Below are 20255 nucleotides of genomic sequence, written 5' to 3' on the forward strand. Positions count from 1 at the left end.
TGTAAACAGGAGACTCGTGCCCTGTCTCAATGGGGTGGCTACAGTGGGACTCTAGCTTGTAAATATGTGATGAAGGAATCTAGATTTTTCTGTGAAATCTTCCAGTCACATTTCCACTGCCGTGTACAAAAGCGTGTTCCTGCCTGGCTTCCAGTGACAGTTGACCTTGGATCCTCTGCTTTAATTATTCTTCTATTTGCTCATATTCTGAAGCTGTGAAAGTGTCTCTGCAGCATCAAAGTTTACTTCTTTTCTGCTCATAGATGTTATGTTTCTGGGTTATATTGATTTTATTTTAGAAGTATTGATTTCCCCAGAACATTCACTATCCCTTCAACATAATAAAGTAGTTCACATGCAAATGTTTCTAAAACTTGAATTCTAGTACTTTCTTTGTTCGCATGTAAGTTATTAGTACACTTTTAAAACAACTTTTAGTATTTGAAGGAAAGAAATACAGTTATTGTCTTCCACTCAAATATGCTCTATCTTAGAGCAAGAAAGAGGTACTTGGTAAATTATGAGCATCTGACAAAAAAACACCCATAAATATTTCTTATGTACTGACTCTTTTTAAATTATAACTTACATTCTTTACAAAAAGAAAAGCTTCAAAAGTCAGTAGTCTTCTGTCAAATTACCTCTTAGTAACATGAATTTCATGTTATTTGATGAAAAGAAAAGCATTTATAAAAGCAATTTACATTTGATATTTTAGATATGGTTACATATAACTATATGAATAATTATATAGACAACAAATGAATAGTCAACAAAGTTATTGGGGGAGTGAATTTTTAAGAGTAAAAAATATTCAAAGACCTTAAATGTTAAAGTTAGGTCAGACGTAGAGAAGTTTTGAAATAATGAAACCTTTCTTTACTTATTTTTCTCTAATTGATGATCATATTGTTTTGATCTCTACTTCTTCACCTTCATCCAAATTTCTGCTTTGATTAACAATGTAAACACAGATGTTTCAGTATTACTTTTCTTTCCATTTTGATGGACTATTCTAAGCTGGCCAACATTTTCTTGGCAGCTTGCTTTCAAAGTAAGGTGTTTCTTACTAATATAGTTACAGTGCTTTGTTTTCAACTACATTGGTTTTCAAAATTTCCCATCCACTATAGGTTTACAAATCCTTTGAAGATAAGAACAGATGACTTTGAATTAGGGCAAGGAAAAATTCCGTAAAATGAGGTATTCTAAGTCTGTGACCCAGAAGTTTCAAGTCTTATCTTTGAAGGCTGTTTGGGGATCTTGTCAAAATTTTTAAGATAATTTAACATAAATGGCAATATCTACTTATATGCCTGTATTGGAAATGATATTCTATATGAGAGCAAATGCCAATCGTAAAAGAGATAATGTTCTTTTCCAACTGCTTAGCTAAATAGAATGCTATATATACCTCTAACATTCTGTATAAAGGAGACACAAAGACACACCACACACACACACACACACACACATGCACACACACACACACACACACACACACACACACAAATAGAATATCATATGCATATAAAAAGATCCTTAGCCTCACTTAAAATCATATAAATGCACATTAAAATGTTATAGCATTTTTTCACCCCCTGGAATTGTTAAAGACTAAAAAAGCATGATAATGTACAATGTTAGTGAGGTTATGGTAAGACAGGTATTCTCCTATTAAGCTAGAAGACAAATGAATTGGTAAAATCTCACTAACCAGTATTATTGACCAAATAGTTTTAATGTTTGTTTTTTTTGACCCAGCAATTCCACTTTCTAAGAATTAATGTTACAGCTGTATTTATACTTACAGGCCAAGCCACAGGTACAAGAATAATTTTGAATAGTAATTATCTAATAAGCCAAAAATATGGAAGAATGAGAAGCAGCCTAGAGTCCCTCCAATGGTCAAACAACTCTACTCTGGGCATATATCCAAGAAAAATGGAAACGTATGTCTACAAAAGACGTGTACAGGAAGGTTCATACCAGCATGATTTACAATAGCTAAAAAGTGGAAACAGCTCAAATGTCCACCGCTGACAAATAGATAAACAGATGCAGCTCCCATGCAATAGGTTTTCATTCAGCTATAAGAAAGAATAAAATATTGGTATCTGCTAGAACATGAATGAACTCCAAAAACAACTTAGTGAAAGAAACCAGGCACAAGAGACCACATATTGTCTGATTCTGTTAATGTGTAATAGCCAGAGTAGACAAATCTACAGAGACCAAAAGTGGAGTATTGGTTGCCTACAGCACTAGTAAGAGGGCAGGGACAGCGAGCAGCTTACTTAGTTTTGCGGTGATTCATACGTTCTAAAATTAGGTTGTGATGATGGTTGCACAACATAAAATATTAATACCATTGAATTATACACTTTAAATTAGTATGTTTATTGAATTATACCTCAATAAAGTTATTTTCTTAATAACCTAAATTTCCATCAATAACGAGACAGGTCAAATAAATGATGGTAAATCTATGCAATGAAGAGCTCCATAGCTATGGGGGGAAAATGGTTTCCTTCTATATAGAACAATCTCTTTTTTTAATTAATAAAGCAAACTACAGAATAACATAGGTACCATGGTCCCATCTGTGTGAGAAAAAAAGTAGGATATTTCTTGAAAGACTGGTAACAGTTGTCTTTAGGGTGGAGACTGGGAGATGGGATCTAGAATGTGAGATTTTCTTTTCAAAATTCCCTCTTCTATTTTCTTAAACGGTTTGCCTTGTATAAAACTATTTTACAATATACTATTTTAAATTTGTTTTTTCTTTTTTTTTATTTTTTAATGTTTATTTTTGAGAGAGAGAAGGAGATAGAGCATGAGTTGGGAAGGGGCAGAGAATCTGAAATAGGCTCCAGACTCTGAGCTGTCAGCACAGATCCTGATGCAGGACTCGAACCCCAAAACTGCAAGATCATGATCTAAGCCAGTCAGACGCGTAACTGACTAAGCCACCCAGGTGCCCCACATCAGTTTTTTTTTTCTAAAGGGATAAAAATAAAGGAAAAAGAAAGTCCGATTCAGTAGAACATTAAATGCCCTACCATGTACAATAGACATAGAGTGCTGGGTACACACAGATGTTGACGGTGGAGACCCACCCTCAGAACTAGGAAGAAAAACAGATAGATTAGATAGATAGATAGATAGATAGATAGATAGATAGATAATAAATTTGGGGAATTTTAAAGAAAATAAAACTAGTGTAAGAACACATGTGAGTGCTCTGTGTACACGTAGAGAGCTCTCTGGGCCGTATCAGGTTGCATGAGTGTTAACACCACAGAAGGGCAGCGCAACCGCACTACATTTAAAAGGGCAGGTGGCCTTTCGGAAGCTTGCTTTCCACAAAATTGTCAGATGTATGGCAGTTAGCATGTGGTTTCAGGCACAAGTGGTAGTTTAGAAAACTTTTTTAAAGTAGGCTTCACGCCCAGTGTGAGGCCCAATGCAGCTTGACTCATGACCCTGAGATCAAGACCTGAGCTGAGATCAAGAGTCAGATGCTTAACTGACTGAGCCACCCAGGGACCCCCCAGGAAACTTTTTTTTAAGTTGTTAGAGTATGATTTTCTAATTCTCTCTACACAGATGGCAACAAATGTACCTTGAAAGGTTTAATAAGAGCCTGTCCCATATAGAACAAACAACACTTGCAGGTTCTAGGATAATTCATAAGTAGAACACCTGCTATTTGCTGGACAGGTACACCTTTATACTATTCCTCATTCTCATTGCCATCCTGCAAGTTAGGAATCGCTAGTCCCAATATAACAGGCAAGCGATATAAAACCCAAAGAAGCAAAATAAGTCATCCAGTATACCACAGCTAGTGCTGATTGGGATTGGTAGTCACACCCAAGTTTGAATGACCCCAGCACAACTATTCCCTCTCCCAAACCATTCCTCTTCCCATGTTGAAAATTGCTTCTAGTATGTTTAGGAATCAGGAAAGTGAGGGGTACCTGGGTGGCTCAGTTGGTTAAGCGTCCGACTTCACTCAAGTCATGATCTCACACTCCATGAGTTTGAGCCCCACATAGGGCTCTGTGCTGACAGCTCAGAGCCTGGAGCCTGCTTCAGATTCTGTATGTGTCTCTCTCTCTCTCTCTCTCTCTCTCTGCCCCTCCCCCTCTTATACTCACTCTCCCTCTCTCTCTCTCTCTCTGTGTCTCTCTCTCTCAAAAATAAATAAACATTTTAAAAAAACTTTAAAAAAAAAGGAATCAGGAAAGCGAAAATAATGTTTGTTTGTTTCTTTGTTTGGGTACCTAATGGGATGGTTCTAAAAATTTAATGTTAAACTTCCTGATTTTTCATCCATTCTCAGATATCCTAACAGAACCAAGACAAGGCATGATTGGTTTGGGGAAAGGTGTTTTGTTTTGTTTACAGCTGAAGTGGATAGAGTGCAGTGTATCAATGAGGCAGCCATCTCAAGTAATAGCTAAGAAGAGTGGGAACATTCATTGAGCGTTACAGTGTGGTCAGGTGCTTTTGCAAGGTGGGTGTATATGACCACTTCACAGATGAGAAAATAAAGACTTGGAGAAATCAAGCAGCTTACTCAAGGCCCCGAATTGAGTAATAAGCAATTGAAGGTTTTCATAAGTGTGGTGAATCTGAACTTAAACTCATACCACCCAAAACCTGTTCATTCTTTGCCCTGCCATGAAGCCACCCAAGCAAAATAAAGATACAGAAGTGGCCGATAGAGAAATTTTGTTTTTCAGGGAGTTTTGCTGGAAAGGGAAGGAGGAAAAGCAGTTGGTAGTAGAATGGAGGACAAGGATAAGCAGGGCTATTGTGTCTTTTGGGAGCAGAGAAAATTGACCTTGTTTAAGATGAAAAGTCCTCCTTAAAGGATGAAACACACAGTCCATAGCACATAGTAGGTGCTTAATAACTGGGTGTGCTCAGTGCAAGTAAAGAAGTGAATAGTCAACAGAACAGGGTCTAGAAGGATGTGGGCACTGATAAGAGCCAAGAATGCCACCTAATATTAATAAGGAAGATTGACATTTTCCCAGAGAACCAGAGCCAAAAAAAAAAAAAATGAGACCACTCAGGGTATAAGAAGGTTGTTAAAAAGTTAAAATGAAGGGTGAGTAGGGAAGGCCAGGTGGAGTGCTCTGTTCTTAGTAAAATAAAAAGTAAAGTTATCTGTGGTGAAAGAGGAAGGCATGGGTGAGGTCCAGGAATGTGGGGAGGGTTGAAACAGCCATTATGGTAAACGTGATAAGATCTCAGTGATAGTTGGTCCTGAGAAAGTTCCTGTTCAGTTAGGTATAAATGCATGTGCATGCAGCTGCTAGGGGTTCCATTAAGTGTGCACCTAGGTTCTTATACAAGTTATCTGGTGCAGAGTTCACCAGTCTGGACTCTGGGAATACCAAAGAGCTGCTAGGGCTCTTCTTCCCTTTGGATGGGCAATAGCTATGTGCCTACCCAGACACAAAGAAAATAAAACTCTAGATTCTGAGTTGCCAGTTCAATGGCTAAATCCTGGGGCAGGCATGTCATATTTCCCAATTAATAAATGACTTCAAAATATGTTAAGTCAAGATAACTTGGTAATGATTTTATTTGCAGTACCCCTCATCCTTGTGGGGCCATCTTTTATGTTTATACAATACTTTGGGCTTTTCAAGATGCTTTCATGCCTATCAGCTTCTCTAACCCTTAAACCCTTGTGAAGTAGTTGAGATCATATTACTACCATTCAACAAATGGAAAAACTAATTCACGTGGAGGTTCATTAACTGATTTGCCAAAGACAAAGAGCTCTTTGGTGATAGAGCTGGTGGTAAAATCAAAGTATTCTAATGCCTGGCCCAATTCAAGGCATCCCAGGAAAACCAAAGTTAGAAATACCTGGTCTAGGGTCAGGGTTTGGGGGCAACTGCAGGCCCCCAAGTGTGATACAGTGTCCTTGGTTTTGTAAAGGAATCCATAGACTGAAAAGAAAATCAAGAACCACAACCTACATGCTCCTTAGACCCCATGGGACATGAAGGCGAGAGGTACATTCTTAGTCCAAAGTCATAAATGTCAGACTCTATGGGGTTGATCTCCTGGGACCTCATAGATTTTCATATTATACGAGTATTGTGACCATGTCTAGAACCAGTATTTGGTTCACAAAAAAACTGCAATGTGTCAAGTTGGTCAACTTTTGTTTCTTCCATTCTCCATAATAGGAGTACACTGCCACCCTCACTGTGTCTTCTGTTAATTACCTCCTCACCTTCTCCCCGTCCCAAGTTTCTTCCCCCTCAATTCTGTTTTTTGCTTGTTAGTTTTGTTTGAGTTTTAGATCCTGACAAAATGTCACCCCTTCGGGCAGCCTGTGTTTCAGTGACTCTGGAGTGTTGAGGGCAGAACCAGAGAACCCTGCTCACCACTGACTCTTGGAGGGCCTCGTCATTTCTTCCTGGTCAAATGGTGCTGGTATTCCAACCGAGCCACCCACTCAGCATGCCTGAGCAGGGACATCTGATTTGCACAAGGCTTCTTCTGAGATTCCAGAATTAAAGGAGATGAGAATTTGAATCAGAGGTTGATAACCTCCCAGATTCTTGAGTGCTGTTATCATGTTTTTGTGTCTCTCTCCTTCATTCCCAACTCTTCCCATTTTTTTTGTAACAAGTATGAACTGCTCTCTTTTTCAAAAATAGTCAGTTCTCTCTTAAGTTTGCCATTAGTCACATTTTTTATTGTGGTTAATAATTTTACTATTAAAATTATTACATCTCTGGTGAAAGTTTAAAGGTTACAGCAAGATGTCAGTCAAGCTCCCACTTGACTTTTTAGCAAAATGTCCTATATCTCCTTCTTGAAGCCTTGAGCTACTCTCAAAATGTTCAGGAATACAGTTCTGGGAATCTGACTTGGAATGAGAGTGGGCAATTTCACCTGATTAGTTTAATTGCCACTGAGTCATTCTGACCCGTCCAGGAGAGCAGCTCTGCCCACTGTTAGGACACTTATATCCCTACACAATCCTATCATTCTTTGAGGAATTCCAAATGGTCTTGTCAGATCTAGTATTTTAAAACCACAGACCACAGAGGCAACACCTCCTGCGCCTTGGGGGATAAGACCCATAGTAGATCAGTTTGAGGTGTTATCTCTCAGCTTACATCCTTAATTCTTTTTTTTTTTTTGAGAGAGAGAGAGAGAGACAGTGAGCATGAGCAGGGGAGGGGCAGAGAAAGAGAGAGAGAGAGAGAAAGGGAGAAAATCCCAAGGAGTCTCCATACTGTCAGCACAGAGTCTGGTACAAGGCTCAGTCTCATGAACCTTGAGATCATGACCTTAGTCAAAATCAAGAGTCAAAGGCTTAACCGTCTGAGCCACCCAGGCACCCCATATCCTTAATTCTTGATGAACACCAAATTCTAAACTGGCCTTTTCCTTTATTTTATTTATTTCATATCTTCTAAGTCCTTTTATGACTTTATTTTGAATTCCTCAATTCCATTTCTTGAGATTTTTCCCTTGCTAGACTGTGTCAGTCATCCATCTTTGGGGGCCCATTTTCCACTAGCTCCTGAATGTCTACTTTCCTGCTATGTGGTTTCCAAAATCAAATTTTGGTATAAATCATAAATTAATTATCTAAAACACCCAAATATGGGAGTATATGTTCTAGAATTACTTTACAGTCTCCAGAGTTAGTTCTGCCCTACACGAAACTGAAAATAGTTGTAGAAAATCACACTGTGAGGAAAGGTATCAGTCAAAAAAGCTAGACTTACACTCAGATCTTTGGAAAGTGTGTGAATACGTGCACTGGAACTGACCAGTAATGTCTACTTCCTTTTCTTGAGGAGCCACAGAACATAGCAGAAAGAGTGTTGACAGCATAAAAAACTAACTAGAGTTCAAATTCTGACTGCATTTAAACCTTATTCCTGTTGCTTCCAAACTCTCTGAACATGTGTAGTTTTCTTAACTATTGAATAGAAACTAGAGAAGAACCCCACTGATTTATTGTAAAGACTGAGTAAGATTAAATATGTCAAATGTTTAGAATGTGTCTGGCCAAAAAAAAGTGATTACTTAGTGTGGTTATCATCAGTCTCAGGCATGTCCTATAGATTTCTTGTTTCTGTTTCCTCTTTACTTACTTTATTATAATTCAATACCTACCCTCTGCTTTCTGTCACAACAGACTAGATTTTTGTCTTTGAGAATTCCGATATCATTAATTGTATCTTAGCATACTTTAAAGGTCCAGAAAGAGATTTCAAAGACAACCATATTACATTAAAGTAAGTCTCCTATTGTTTTCTTTTCCCCCTAGAAAAACAAAGATGCTTTTCCTTAGAATTATTTTGTATACATGCAAATATATCCCTTGTAGGATTTGAAAGTGACCACAGATTTTGCAAAGCAAAATGTCTCACGGCTAAATAGTAGTGTGACATAGAAAGACTTTAGTGTGCGTTCCCCCACGTGTGGTGAGGAGCTGAACCTTTGAATAATTCGTTTAGTGCCTCATTAAGCCCTTCAAATTATGTCTGACAATTCTCCAAAGGTAATTTTTTTAAATTCCAGCCATTCCCTCTCTGTCTCTCAGCTGCGCTTTGCCCCAGTTCTGCCACACCCTCAGGCAAGCCCTTCCCTGGTGGTGGTAAGATGGCAATGCCAAGGGCCCTTCCTGGAGTCCAAGTCCAGGGGGAAGCCAGCACTCCCCTTTCTGGGTAGCCCACGTTATTATAACTAAGGAAAGGAGAATAGATGCCAAGAAGCAGAAGGGCAGCGGCCGGCCACAGACACTCCAGAAAGTCTCAGAAGTCTGTGAAAAAATGAAAAAGTAGAACTTGGGTTTGGGAGTAAGTCAGTTTTTAGTGTTTCCAGTTGATTGTTCCCCCAACAATGTCTGTAACTTCTTACCTCCAAGCCTTAGATCACTTTCAGATGGTAACGCCCCCAGGTTGTCAAAATCTTTTCCATGAAAAGATAAGTCACAAATGGATGATAAACATTTTTCTTCTGTTATTAATACAATAGCATATTAATTTCTGCTCATTGTGGCTTATTCTCTGTGAGTACAGCTTTCAAGTCACCTTTGAATCTATCAAACCATATTATTTATAAATTGAAATAAGATGTCATTTTCATCTGTCAAATTCACTAGAATTTTTTAAAATTTTTTTCATGTCTATTTATTTTGAGAGAAGTGAGAGACAGTGGGAGAGGGGCAGCGAGAGGGAGACACAGAATGTGAAGCAGGCCCCAGGCTCTGAGCTGTCAGCACAGAGCCCGATGGGGGGCTTGAACTCAGGAACCACAAGATCATGACCTGAGTGAAAGTCATTCGCTTAACTGACTGAGCCACCCAGGCGCCCCAAATTCAGTAGAACTTTTAATAGGTATTCTATGATAAATGAGGCATTTCAAGTCAGTGAATAATAGCTCATTAGATAAATGGTGCTGGGACATTTGGTAAACGATTTAAGAGGCAACACCAGTAGCAGCAAAACCCATAAAACTAGATCTCGGGGCACCTGGGCAGCTCAGTTGGTTAAGCATCCAACACTTGACTTCGGCTCAGGTCATGATCTCCTGGTTTGTGAGTTCAAGCCCCACATCGGGCTCTGTGCTAACGGTGAGGAGTCTTCTTGGGATTGTCTCTCTCTCTCTCTCCACTCTCCCCTACTCTCTCTCTTAAAAACAAACTAGTCCCAATCTCACACTTAACTCCTAACTTAAATAAATTATTAATAGTTTCAAAGAGTTGAATGTTTAAAAATGAGTCCAGAGAAAAGTAGAAAACAATGTAAGGTTAATAATTATGTGTTCTCACAGCATCTGACTGGCTCAGTCGGTGGAGTGTGGAACTCTTGATGTCTGGGCTGTAAGTTCAAGCCCCACATTGGGCATAGAGATTACTTAAAAATAAAATCCTTTAAAAATAAAATAAAAAACAATTATGTATTCTTAGGGCAAGGATGGCACTTTTAAACATAACTTTACTGATAGAAATTATATATAAAGGAATTTATTCATTGCATTAGAGAAAAGGTAGTAAGTCCTATATATCAAAAAAGTTTAACTTTACTGATGACAAAATAAAATGGAAATATATTTATATATTTTTTTATTTTTGAGAGAGAGAGAGAGAGAGAAAGAGAGAGAGAGAGAGTGTGTGTGAGCAGGGCAGGGTCAGAGAGAGAGGGAGACACAGAATCTGAACACAGGCACCAGGCTCTGTCAGCCCAGAGCTGGACACAGGGCTGGAACCCACAAATGGTGATATCATGACCTGAGCCGAAGTCAGAAGCTCAACCAACTTACCACCGAGGCGCCCCTGGAAAAATATTTCTTTTTTTTTTTAATGTTTTTATTTATTTTTGATACAGAGAGAGACAGAGCATGAGAGGGGGAGGGGCAGAGAGAGAAGGAGACACAGAACCAGAAGCAGGCTCCAGGCTCTGAGCTAGCTGTCAGCACAGAGCCCGATGCGGGGCTCAAACCCACGAATGTGAGATCTGACCTGAGCCGAAGTGGGAGGCCTAACTGACTGAGCCACCCAGGCACCCCTGGAAAAATATTCCTAACACAAATATAATCAGTTGGGAAATGTTATTTATCAGATTTGCAGGAGAACTAACTCTCTCTTCCTACCAAAGAAGCTTTTTATATAAACCTGCCATTTTTAAAACCCTGCCATTAACCCTTTAAGGTAATTTACAGAAAGTACTATATTTCCTTCAAAGGTTTTGAAGATTTTTGCTTTTGTTGGTTGGTTATTTTCCTTTTTGTTGTTGGGAAGTTTTTTGGTATGAATAGGCAGAAGCTGGAGCCAAAGCAGCCTGATTATTATATTCAGTTTGTCCATATACGTGGCAAAAAGATTAATACCCTAAATAAAAAGGTTCTTCTAGCCACTAAGAAAAAGCAAATACTATTTTAAAAACAGGCAAAGTGGGGCGCCTGGGTGGCTCAGTCGGTTAAGTGTCTGCCTTTGGCTTGGGTCATGATCTCGCAGTCTGTGGGTTCGAGACCCGCCTGAGGCACTCTGCTGTCGGCACAGAGCCCGCTTCAGATCCTCCGTCCTCTTCTTTCTCTCCCCCTCCTCTGCTCTTACTCTGTCTCTCAAAAGATAAACATTAAAAAAATTTAATAAGTTAAAAACAAAGGATTTGAATAGATAATACAATTAAAATGAAAAATGGCTATAAAGATGAAAAGATGGACCTCAAAGATCTGTAAAATTAAAAGAAAATATTGTTTAAGAGTGCATCCCCGGGGCACCTGGGTGGCTCAGTCGGCTAAGCCTCCGACTTATGCTCAGGTCAGATCTCATGTTCGTGGGTTCGAGCTCCGCGTCAGGCTCTGGCTAACAGCTCAGAGCCTGGAGCCTGCTTCCGGTTCTGTATCTCCCCTCTCTGCCCTTCCCCCTCTCATGCTCTGTCTCTCTCTGTATCAAAAATAAATAAAACATTAAAACAAAAGAGTGCATCCCTTTTTCCTCTCAAAATAATTGCCCCAAAATTAGACGGACAAGAAAAACAAACCTCATATTTAGGGAAACTAGGCAACATACATAATTCCAATGCATAATGTGTAAAATCAGAAAGGACTGATGCAAATTAGGGAGATACAGAGACATTCTATTCATCATATAACCACAAGGACCTATGAATTTTTTAGAAATAAGCATGATATACTGGTAAATTTTTAACTAATTCTCTAAGAAAAACTGTGTATATGTGTAATATTTATATACGTACGTGTATTTAAATTTTTCACATTAAAAATACATAATATATAAATAATAATAAGCTATACAATACTCTTTATTGAGAATTCCATTATGGCCAATTGTTGATTTTTGCCAATCTCTTGTACTTGTAGCCAACATATGGATGCAATTAAGAAATGAGTGTAGTTCCAATTTGAATGTTGATTATTGTTTTCATTTATGTTAACAAGATGAATGAGAAACAACAAAGATATATGTCAGAAGTTCACTCATTTGTCAATGATGTGAGTGAATATTTTGCTGAGTTTGTATAATAGCTTTCAAATAGTGGAAAATATTTCTTGAATGTTTTATGCTTTTCACCATGTAATGGTTATAGAAACAATAAACTTAAGTTTAATCTGCAGGATAAGCATTTCCTCCACCACTTTTTAAAATCTAATAATCAACAAAACAATAATGAAATTTGTAGTTCTTATTATTTCCACAACCTAACTACTCCTATTATGCCCAACTTCAATCTACTGTAGTGAGGTCACTGAATGCAGAGTAGGGAAGAGATGCCAACAACATACCATTCGAATATCTTTCCACCATTTATAGCACTTCTCACAATTTTATATGTATTTTACTTATATGTATTTAGATTTTATCTATCTCCCAAAATCCATAAGAGCAGAAATTTGTGTCTGTTCTTTCTCTATTGTATCCTAGTGCCTAGAACAGAGTTTGACACACACTAAGCATTCAATAAATATTTGTTGAATGAAAAATAAAATGTTCAACTTACTATATATGCGACGTACTTTCCAAAGTGCTTTATGGGTATTAAGAGAGAGACAGATCATGAGCAGGGGAGGGGCAGAGAGAGAGAAACACACAGAATTGGAAGCAGGCTCCAGGCTCTGAGCTGTCAGCACAGAGCGCGATGCTGGGCTCGAACCCACGAACTCTGAGATCGTGACCTGAGCCGAAGTCGGTCGCTCAACTGACTGAGCCACCCAGGAGCCCCTCATAGAAAATGTTTAAAGACATTTTATAGCACTGTTAGAAATTGAGGGAAGTGAGAGTTCGAAAGAAAAATCTTTGCAAATGATAAAATAAGACAGCTATTAACTCAAAAAAAAAAAAAAAACCAGTAAGTTGAAGAAAAAGGTAAATGCAAGTAGAGTTCCCTACTTGATTCAGAGAACAATATTTACCTTTTTAATAAAAAGAATGTTATGCTTTTGCTACATTGGAGAAGGAAGGGAAGGAAGGCAAAAAGCTACATCTACCAAATAGAAAATCAGTAATTTTTTCAAGCAGTAGCTGAGTGTATGAGTGTGTGTGTGTGTGTGTGTGTGTGTGTGTGTGTGTGTTTGTGTATGAAGGTAAGTGCAAACGAAATATCTAAAGTGTTGAACGTTTTGGGTATTTGATATTGATATTTTGATAAAAATGAAATTAAAGCAAAAGGTAGAACTTTTCTGTAATATTGTCAAAAATTCAAAACATATGATATCAAAAATAAGCACTGTCCTATATTAAGTGATAGAGCTGACAGTTGATGTAACTCTAGGAAACAATTTGTATTTTGTGTCAAAAGTCTTAAAAAATGTTGTTTGACCCAGCATTTCCACTTAATGGAATTCATTCTATGAAAAATTTTTAAATATGTGGAAAGACTAAGCCATTTTTTATTATAGCAAAAAGGAAAGGAATTAATACAAATATCCAATATTAGAGCCTTAGTGTTTTTTAAAATCATGACAGAGTTGCATAAGAAAAAATTGTCCAGTTACTAAAAATTATATTGTAATTGTATTAACCTGAAATGATATTTATGAATAATTAGAAAATTTTTAAACTGATAACAAAATACCAAAATGGTCCCATTTTGCTCTCCTGCCCTAAAAGTATATGTTTACACTAAATATTTTATTTTTTAATTTAAATTTTTTAATAGTTAATTGTCAAATTGTTTTCCAAGTAACACCCAGTGCTCTTCCCCATAAGTGCCCTCCTCCATCACCACCACCTCTTTTCCCCCCTCCCCCTTCCCCTTCAACTCTCAGTTCGTTTTCAGCATTCAATAATCTCTCAAGTTTTGTGTCCCTCTCTCTCCACAACTCTCTTTCTCCCTTCCCCTCCCCATGGTCCTCCATTAGTTTTCTCCTGTTCTCCTTTTAGACCTGAGTGTAAACATATGGTATCTGCCCTTCTCCGCCTGACTTATTTCGCTTAGCATGACGCCTTCCAGGTCCATCCACTTCGCTACAAGTGTTTTAAAATACATATAATTCAGTAGTTATTGCTGGGTGATGGGATTAAGGGTGATTTATATTTATTTGGTTTTGCTTGTCTTTATATATGTCTCTACTATATATGATTTACTTGTGAGATTGTTTAGTAAGTTTCAATATTTAGAAATCATATCTGAAACAAAATTAAGGTAGAAAAATTCTTTAATTCCCATTATTTAAAGAAATATCTCTACTTTGCTTAGGAAAACCTTAACAATTGTTAAATCTAGGTATTCAGTATGTGGGTAAAAATTTTCATAATGAAAAACAAAACAAAACAAAATGAGAATCTCTCTTACTTTTTAAGAACTTGTAAATGTTAGTTTTAATATTCTGGACTTTATGAAGAAGGCTACATCAATTTTAATATGACATTTTTTATGATTTTAAAAATGTAAATGGTTTTTCATCAGATTCATTATTTTAGTATCAATATACTAGCCATTATGGAAATGCAATTCAAAAGCACAATGAGATATCGCCTCACACATGTTGGGATATCTCTTATCAAAAAGACAAGAGAGAGCAAATGCCAGGAAGTGGAGCAAAGGGAACACTTATCTACACTGTTGGGAATGTAAGCTGGCACGGCCACTGTGAAAAACAGTATAGACTTTCCTCAATGAATTAGAATTAGAACTCGCATATGATCCAGCAATCCCACTTCTGAGTATATATCTAAAGGCACCAAAATAATTATCTTGAAGACAGATCTGTATTCCTATATTTATATCAATGTGATTCACAACAGCCAAGGAATGGATATGACCTAAGTATCCATCAATGGAAAAATCATGTCATTTGCAACAATATGGATGAATCAGAGAGCTGGACAAGGACAAAGCTCACATGTATTACTGGGATGTGTAATCTAAAAAAAAAAAAAAGAAAGAAAACAAAACAAAAAGTCAAACTCATAGAAACAGAGTAGAAAAGTAGTTGTCAGGGGCTAGGCTGGGGGAAATAGGAAGAGGTTGATCAAAGGATACAAACTTCCAGTTATAAGATGTATAAGTTCCAAGGATCTAAAGTAAAACATAGTGACTATAGTTAACACTGTATTTTATAACACAAATTTGTTAAGAGAGTAGAACTTAAATGTTCTCACCCTGTGCCCCTCCAAAAAAGATAAACATGTTAAATAATAGATGGGTTAATTAACTCAACGGGGAAAAGCCTTTCAACATATATACATATATCAAATCATCCTCTTATATGTATTACATATCTTATAATTTTCTTTGTCAATTATACCTCAATAAATCCGAAAAAATAGAACATTTAAGTGCCATGTTCTATGGTACTTAGAATATTAGATTCTTTAAAGCGTTAATTCAACTTAAGATGCATTTCTTACATTTTTATATTTAAAATTTTCATTTCTGCATACTTGGGACAGCCAGCTCTTGTGTTTTGAAGAATTATCTTAATTCATGGAATTTTTTCTCTGCTTCTTAGGTACCAGCAAAGGCCAAATGTGTTACTCAACTACTTCCCTACCACCACCTCCACCGCCCCATCCAGCCAGCCAACCACCATTGCCAGCATCTCACCCAACACAACCGCCAGTCCCAAGTCTACCTCCCAGAAACATTAAACCTCCTTTAGATATAAAGTAAGCAAAGATTATTTTGCCATTTCTTTGTCAGTCTCTTGCCCGAAATTTTCAAACTATGCTTGGCTGAATGCTGAGAGTTCCATGGTAAACTGCGGGGGCCACAACTGCGAGCAGATGGAAGGAGAAGGGATGACTGAGCAGGCTGCTCTCATACCCCCACTCCCTCGAGCAACTCTTGTTTTATTCATTCTTACAATGTTTTTTCCTTAGAAGTTCATTTGAAAAAATGCCTTTTTAAAAGTTCTGAAACATTCTTCAGGTTAGCACTACAACCATCTCTTCCACCATCACCATCACTGCCACCACCATCAGCTCCACCACTACCATCACCATAATCATCACCACCACCACCATCATCATCATCATTCCTACCACCACCATCGTTGTCATCATCATCATCATCACCACCACTGTCCTTATAATCACCACCATTATCCTCACCACCATCAAATTACCACCATCATCACCATTATCATCATTACTACCACCACTATCACCACCACTACCACCATCCTTACCACCACCACCATTGTCGTCATCATCATCACCACCACCACCTCTGTCCTTATAATCACCACTGTTATCATCACCACCATCAAATTACCACCTTCATCACCATTTTCATCATCACTACCACCATTATCATCACCACTACTATCATCATTACCACCATCACCACCACCATCAGTATCATCACAACCACCATCATTATCAACATCATCACGACCACCATTACCAGTAGCGGCAGCACCATCATCACCATCACCACCACTATATTTCACTGACTACTTATGACTTGTTAGGAACTTCATATTTATAAGTGAAAAATGTTTTCCTCATTTCACAGATGAAGAAATGGGAATTTACAAAGGCTAAATAACTTCTCCAAGATGACACAAAAATGTAGAGTAGAAATTTGAGGCAATGTCAGTCTAAGTCCAAAGTAAATGTGTGCTTTTAACCACTCTGCTAAATAACCTCCTTAAGTAAAAAATGCAGGTTTTCTCTCAATCTTCAGATTTTTGGCAGTGTGTTAAAAAACTAAGAAACTTTTATTCAAGCCCACTCCTGCTTTTCTTAGATGGTGCTTTCTAGAAATGTCAAGACTGTATGAGTTACTGTGCACAGGTTCTTTATCCATGATTTACCAGATAGCTGGTTGAGGAAAAAGCAAGCAGAAGATTGGAATAAAATGAATGTTATTTTAAAAAGAAATACTTGGATAATGCCAGTATAAATCCTTATGGCAAGTTAGACTAGACCTTCCCTTTCATCTTCCAGAAAATTGCTTTACTTGATTCTCCTTGACCACAAATAAGCAATATCCCAAAATATTTCCTCCACTTCCACCCCTTACCAGACTGATGTTATTTACATTCAAAGTACTAATATTTGTAATCCATATAATAGAATCTGTTAATAACAATATCTATACATTGAAAATACTTTATATCCATAATCTGTATAATAGAATCTGGCAGTATCAATACCTGATTGACAGCTTTCCTTTATTGGTGATGATTATAGTTTAGAGCAGGGGTTGAAAATATCTGTCATAGGTAGCCTTCACTATGTTTCACTTTATTGTGTTTGTTTGGGGTATAAAGGTAGAAACTATAAAGTGTTAGAGCAGCTTAGTGGCTATTATCTTATTTGTGTGCAATTGTATTAACTTCGTGGCCTTCCAGGCATTTGATTTTTAAGATTTCTAATTGAAAGACTCTAATACCCCATGATATCTTCCTACCAAATAAGAGTTTCAGCCATCTACCTACTAACATGTAAGTGCTAAATAAATATTTGTTCAGTTAAAATAACTAACATGTACTCTTATACACACTTGACTTCTATAAATTATTTTGCTTTCACATGTATTAAATTTCATTTTTTGGAGCATCTGAGTGGCTCAGTCAGTTAAGTGGCTGACTCTTTTAATTTCACCTCAGGTCACGATCTCACAGTTGAGGGATCAAACCCCATGTCAGACTCTGTGCTGAGCATGGAGCTTGCTTAAGATTCTGTCTCTCTCTCTCTCTCTCTCTCAAAAAAAACTTGTTTCTTTTCCCTAATTTTTTTCCTAGTCTGATAAATTTAATCCACTAGATCATGATCTTAGTACCTTTGAATATTATTATGTGACCCTATCCCAGTTACCGGCTTCAGTCTTATGTAATTCTAGTGAAAATTTTTAATAAATAACCTGAGCATGAATCCCTGAGAATTTATAAGGTATCAAGACTGATAACTGTGTGATTGAAGAAACTGGAGAAGAGGAATATTCGGCACTATGCTTGCTGTATGGGGAATCCCCGAGACCGCCATATATATGATGATTTGTTTAAAGGATGCACAGGACCAGCAAACAGTGGTACTCATGGCTAAGATTTATCACAGTGACACTGTCCTTCTATGTCTGGGAGGGACACGCTGAGGGTTCTCCTTTCTCCAGCTTTGAAAATGTGTAATGTTGCTTCCCAGGCCGTCCATTAGAGACAAGTTTTTATTGAGAATTGGTCACATAGGCACCCTACCCACTACCAAAATACCAGACTGCTAGAAGGAGAGCAGATTTTCACCCTAAGTCACATTGTCTATACAGTCTAGGCACAACAAATCACTCATCAATTAAGCAAATTTTCATATCAGTGTAGGGAATTTCTTAGAAGCTGAATTCCCAGATGCAAGCCAAGGGCCAATCATGGTGTCAGATTCTTCTAAAATGAGTAGTTTCAGGCTTGTTATAGTAATTCTTTTTGGCATACTTTCTCTACAAAATCCATTATGATATAGTAGGAAATAAAAAGTTGTAGATGGAAGAAAGGGTTTCAAGAACAGTCCTATAGCTTGTACTGCAAAATTTATAAGAATGCTAGTCAATTTCTCAGGTTTTCAGGGAATTCTTGAAAAGTTGAAAGGGGCCTTCCAACCAACGAGGCTCAAATTCTTACTAATAATATTGTTTGCATCAGAAATTAACAAAATCCACCAATTGTAATAAGCTTTACCTCATCCCTATTAAGAACCTCTAATTAGAAATCAGATTCATCTAAGAGTTCCTGACTACAAAATGCATACTCTCAGAAAAAAGAGGAAGATGAACAAGAGCCTTCTTGGATGTTATACTGCCTAGACAAACAATACTTGGGGGATCTGAAAGTTAGCTGTCAGATGGAGAGATTGGAGTGAATGAAGGCTAAGGGACATTTACAATTTTTTTAAGTAAAAATGTGGTGTGTGGTGGAAAGACTTTCAGACTCCCATCAGAGAGCCTAAGTAAATTCCAAAATGAAGAAATATCTCGGTTAGAAACTTTCCCCCAAGTAGGGGAAGTTAGACAAGACACAAAGAAGAAATAAGAGCAAAATGAGTCTCGAATTCAGTCTCAAAACCTCATATTTCAAGTGAGGGGGAAGTTTACAGGATAAATCTTCAAGTAACACTGTGAACTATGGGTGTTCCTGTGATTTTCCTCATGTTGCCACCTTTCAAATCCCATACGTGGGTGTTTTCCAGAGGCTCTCTCTGCGGGCCTGCAAATGCTATTCCTCCCCTCGCTGGTCAAAGGCCACTCTCAGGTCAAGCAAGCTCTAATAGATTTTTTTTTTTTTACATTCGCTCAAGAATTGTTCTTTTGAGCCACTACTTTGTGTTTTTGTGATAGTAGTTCAGGAACTATCAGTGAATATAATCGAGATCCCTGGCCACACAGAGCAGGGAGCAACCGACCGAAAGAATGAACATAATAAACAGGTCAAGGAGATAGTATATTAGGAAATACTAGGTGGGAGAAAAGAGAGGCAGGGTTAGGTGGTGTAGGGTGTTGGGGCGAGGGCAGATTGTTGCAACTTTAAGAAAGGTGAGGGCAGCGCCCTTTATAGGCAGTTATACCTGAGCAGAGACTCGAGGGAGTGAAGAGTTAGGCTTGCAGATATCTCGAGCAAGACCATTCCAGGCAGAGAGGACACACAGAATAAATGCCTCGAATGTTCAAAGGCTAGCAAGGAGGTAACTGGAGCTGGAGTAGAGTGAGCAAGGAAAGGAAGGGTAGGAAAAAATTTAGCTTATGTAGGGCCTTGCCTGTCATAGCTGACATATGTTGTGGCTCTTCCAAGTGAAATGGTAACCACTGAAAGAGGTTGAGCAGGGCAGTGATGTTTTGAATTATGTTTTATCAAGATCACCGGAACAGCTATAAGAAAAGAGACAGGAGGCAAATACTGAAACAGCGACAATGTCAGCAGACACTGCAGAAAGGCAGACATGGTATCATGGTGGCTGGAATCAAGACGTGGGTAGTGAAGATGGAGAGGGGTGTTCAGATTCTGAATGCATTTTGAAGGTAGAGACAACAGACTTTGGATCTGGGGACTGATGGGGAAAGAGAATCAGTGAGGACTCCAGGGTTTTTGCCTTGAGCAACTATAAGGATGATGTTTCCTTCAACTGAAATGGGAAAGGCTGAAAATGAACAAGTTCGGGAGTGGGAAAGATCAGGAGGGCATGGCTATTTTAAGCTTGAGGTATCTTTTAAACATCCAAGTGGAGATATTGAGGCAGTAATTGAGCATTGAGTTTAGGAGACAGTTCGCGCTTAAAAATATAAATTGGAGAGTCATAG

The 20255-nt window shown here is 37.9% G+C and overlaps 1 protein-coding gene across 1 annotated transcript in view; it reads left to right on the forward strand.

Moving 5' to 3' along the window:
• FYB1 (FYN binding protein 1) overlaps nucleotides 1-20255 on the forward strand; it is a 99822-nt gene that overhangs the window by 39198 nt on the left and 40369 nt on the right. Inside the window, exon 3 of the mRNA XM_029940969.1 lies at nucleotides 15478-15634. Coding sequence (XP_029796829.1) covers nucleotides 15478-15634 — 157 coding nt within the window. The remainder of the gene's footprint in view (nucleotides 1-15477; nucleotides 15635-20255) is intronic.

The sequence above is a fragment of the Suricata suricatta genome, chromosome 6, assembly GCF_006229205.1.
Source record: "Suricata suricatta isolate VVHF042 chromosome 6, meerkat_22Aug2017_6uvM2_HiC, whole genome shotgun sequence".
Classification (NCBI taxonomy): domain Eukaryota; kingdom Metazoa; phylum Chordata; class Mammalia; order Carnivora; family Herpestidae; genus Suricata; species Suricata suricatta.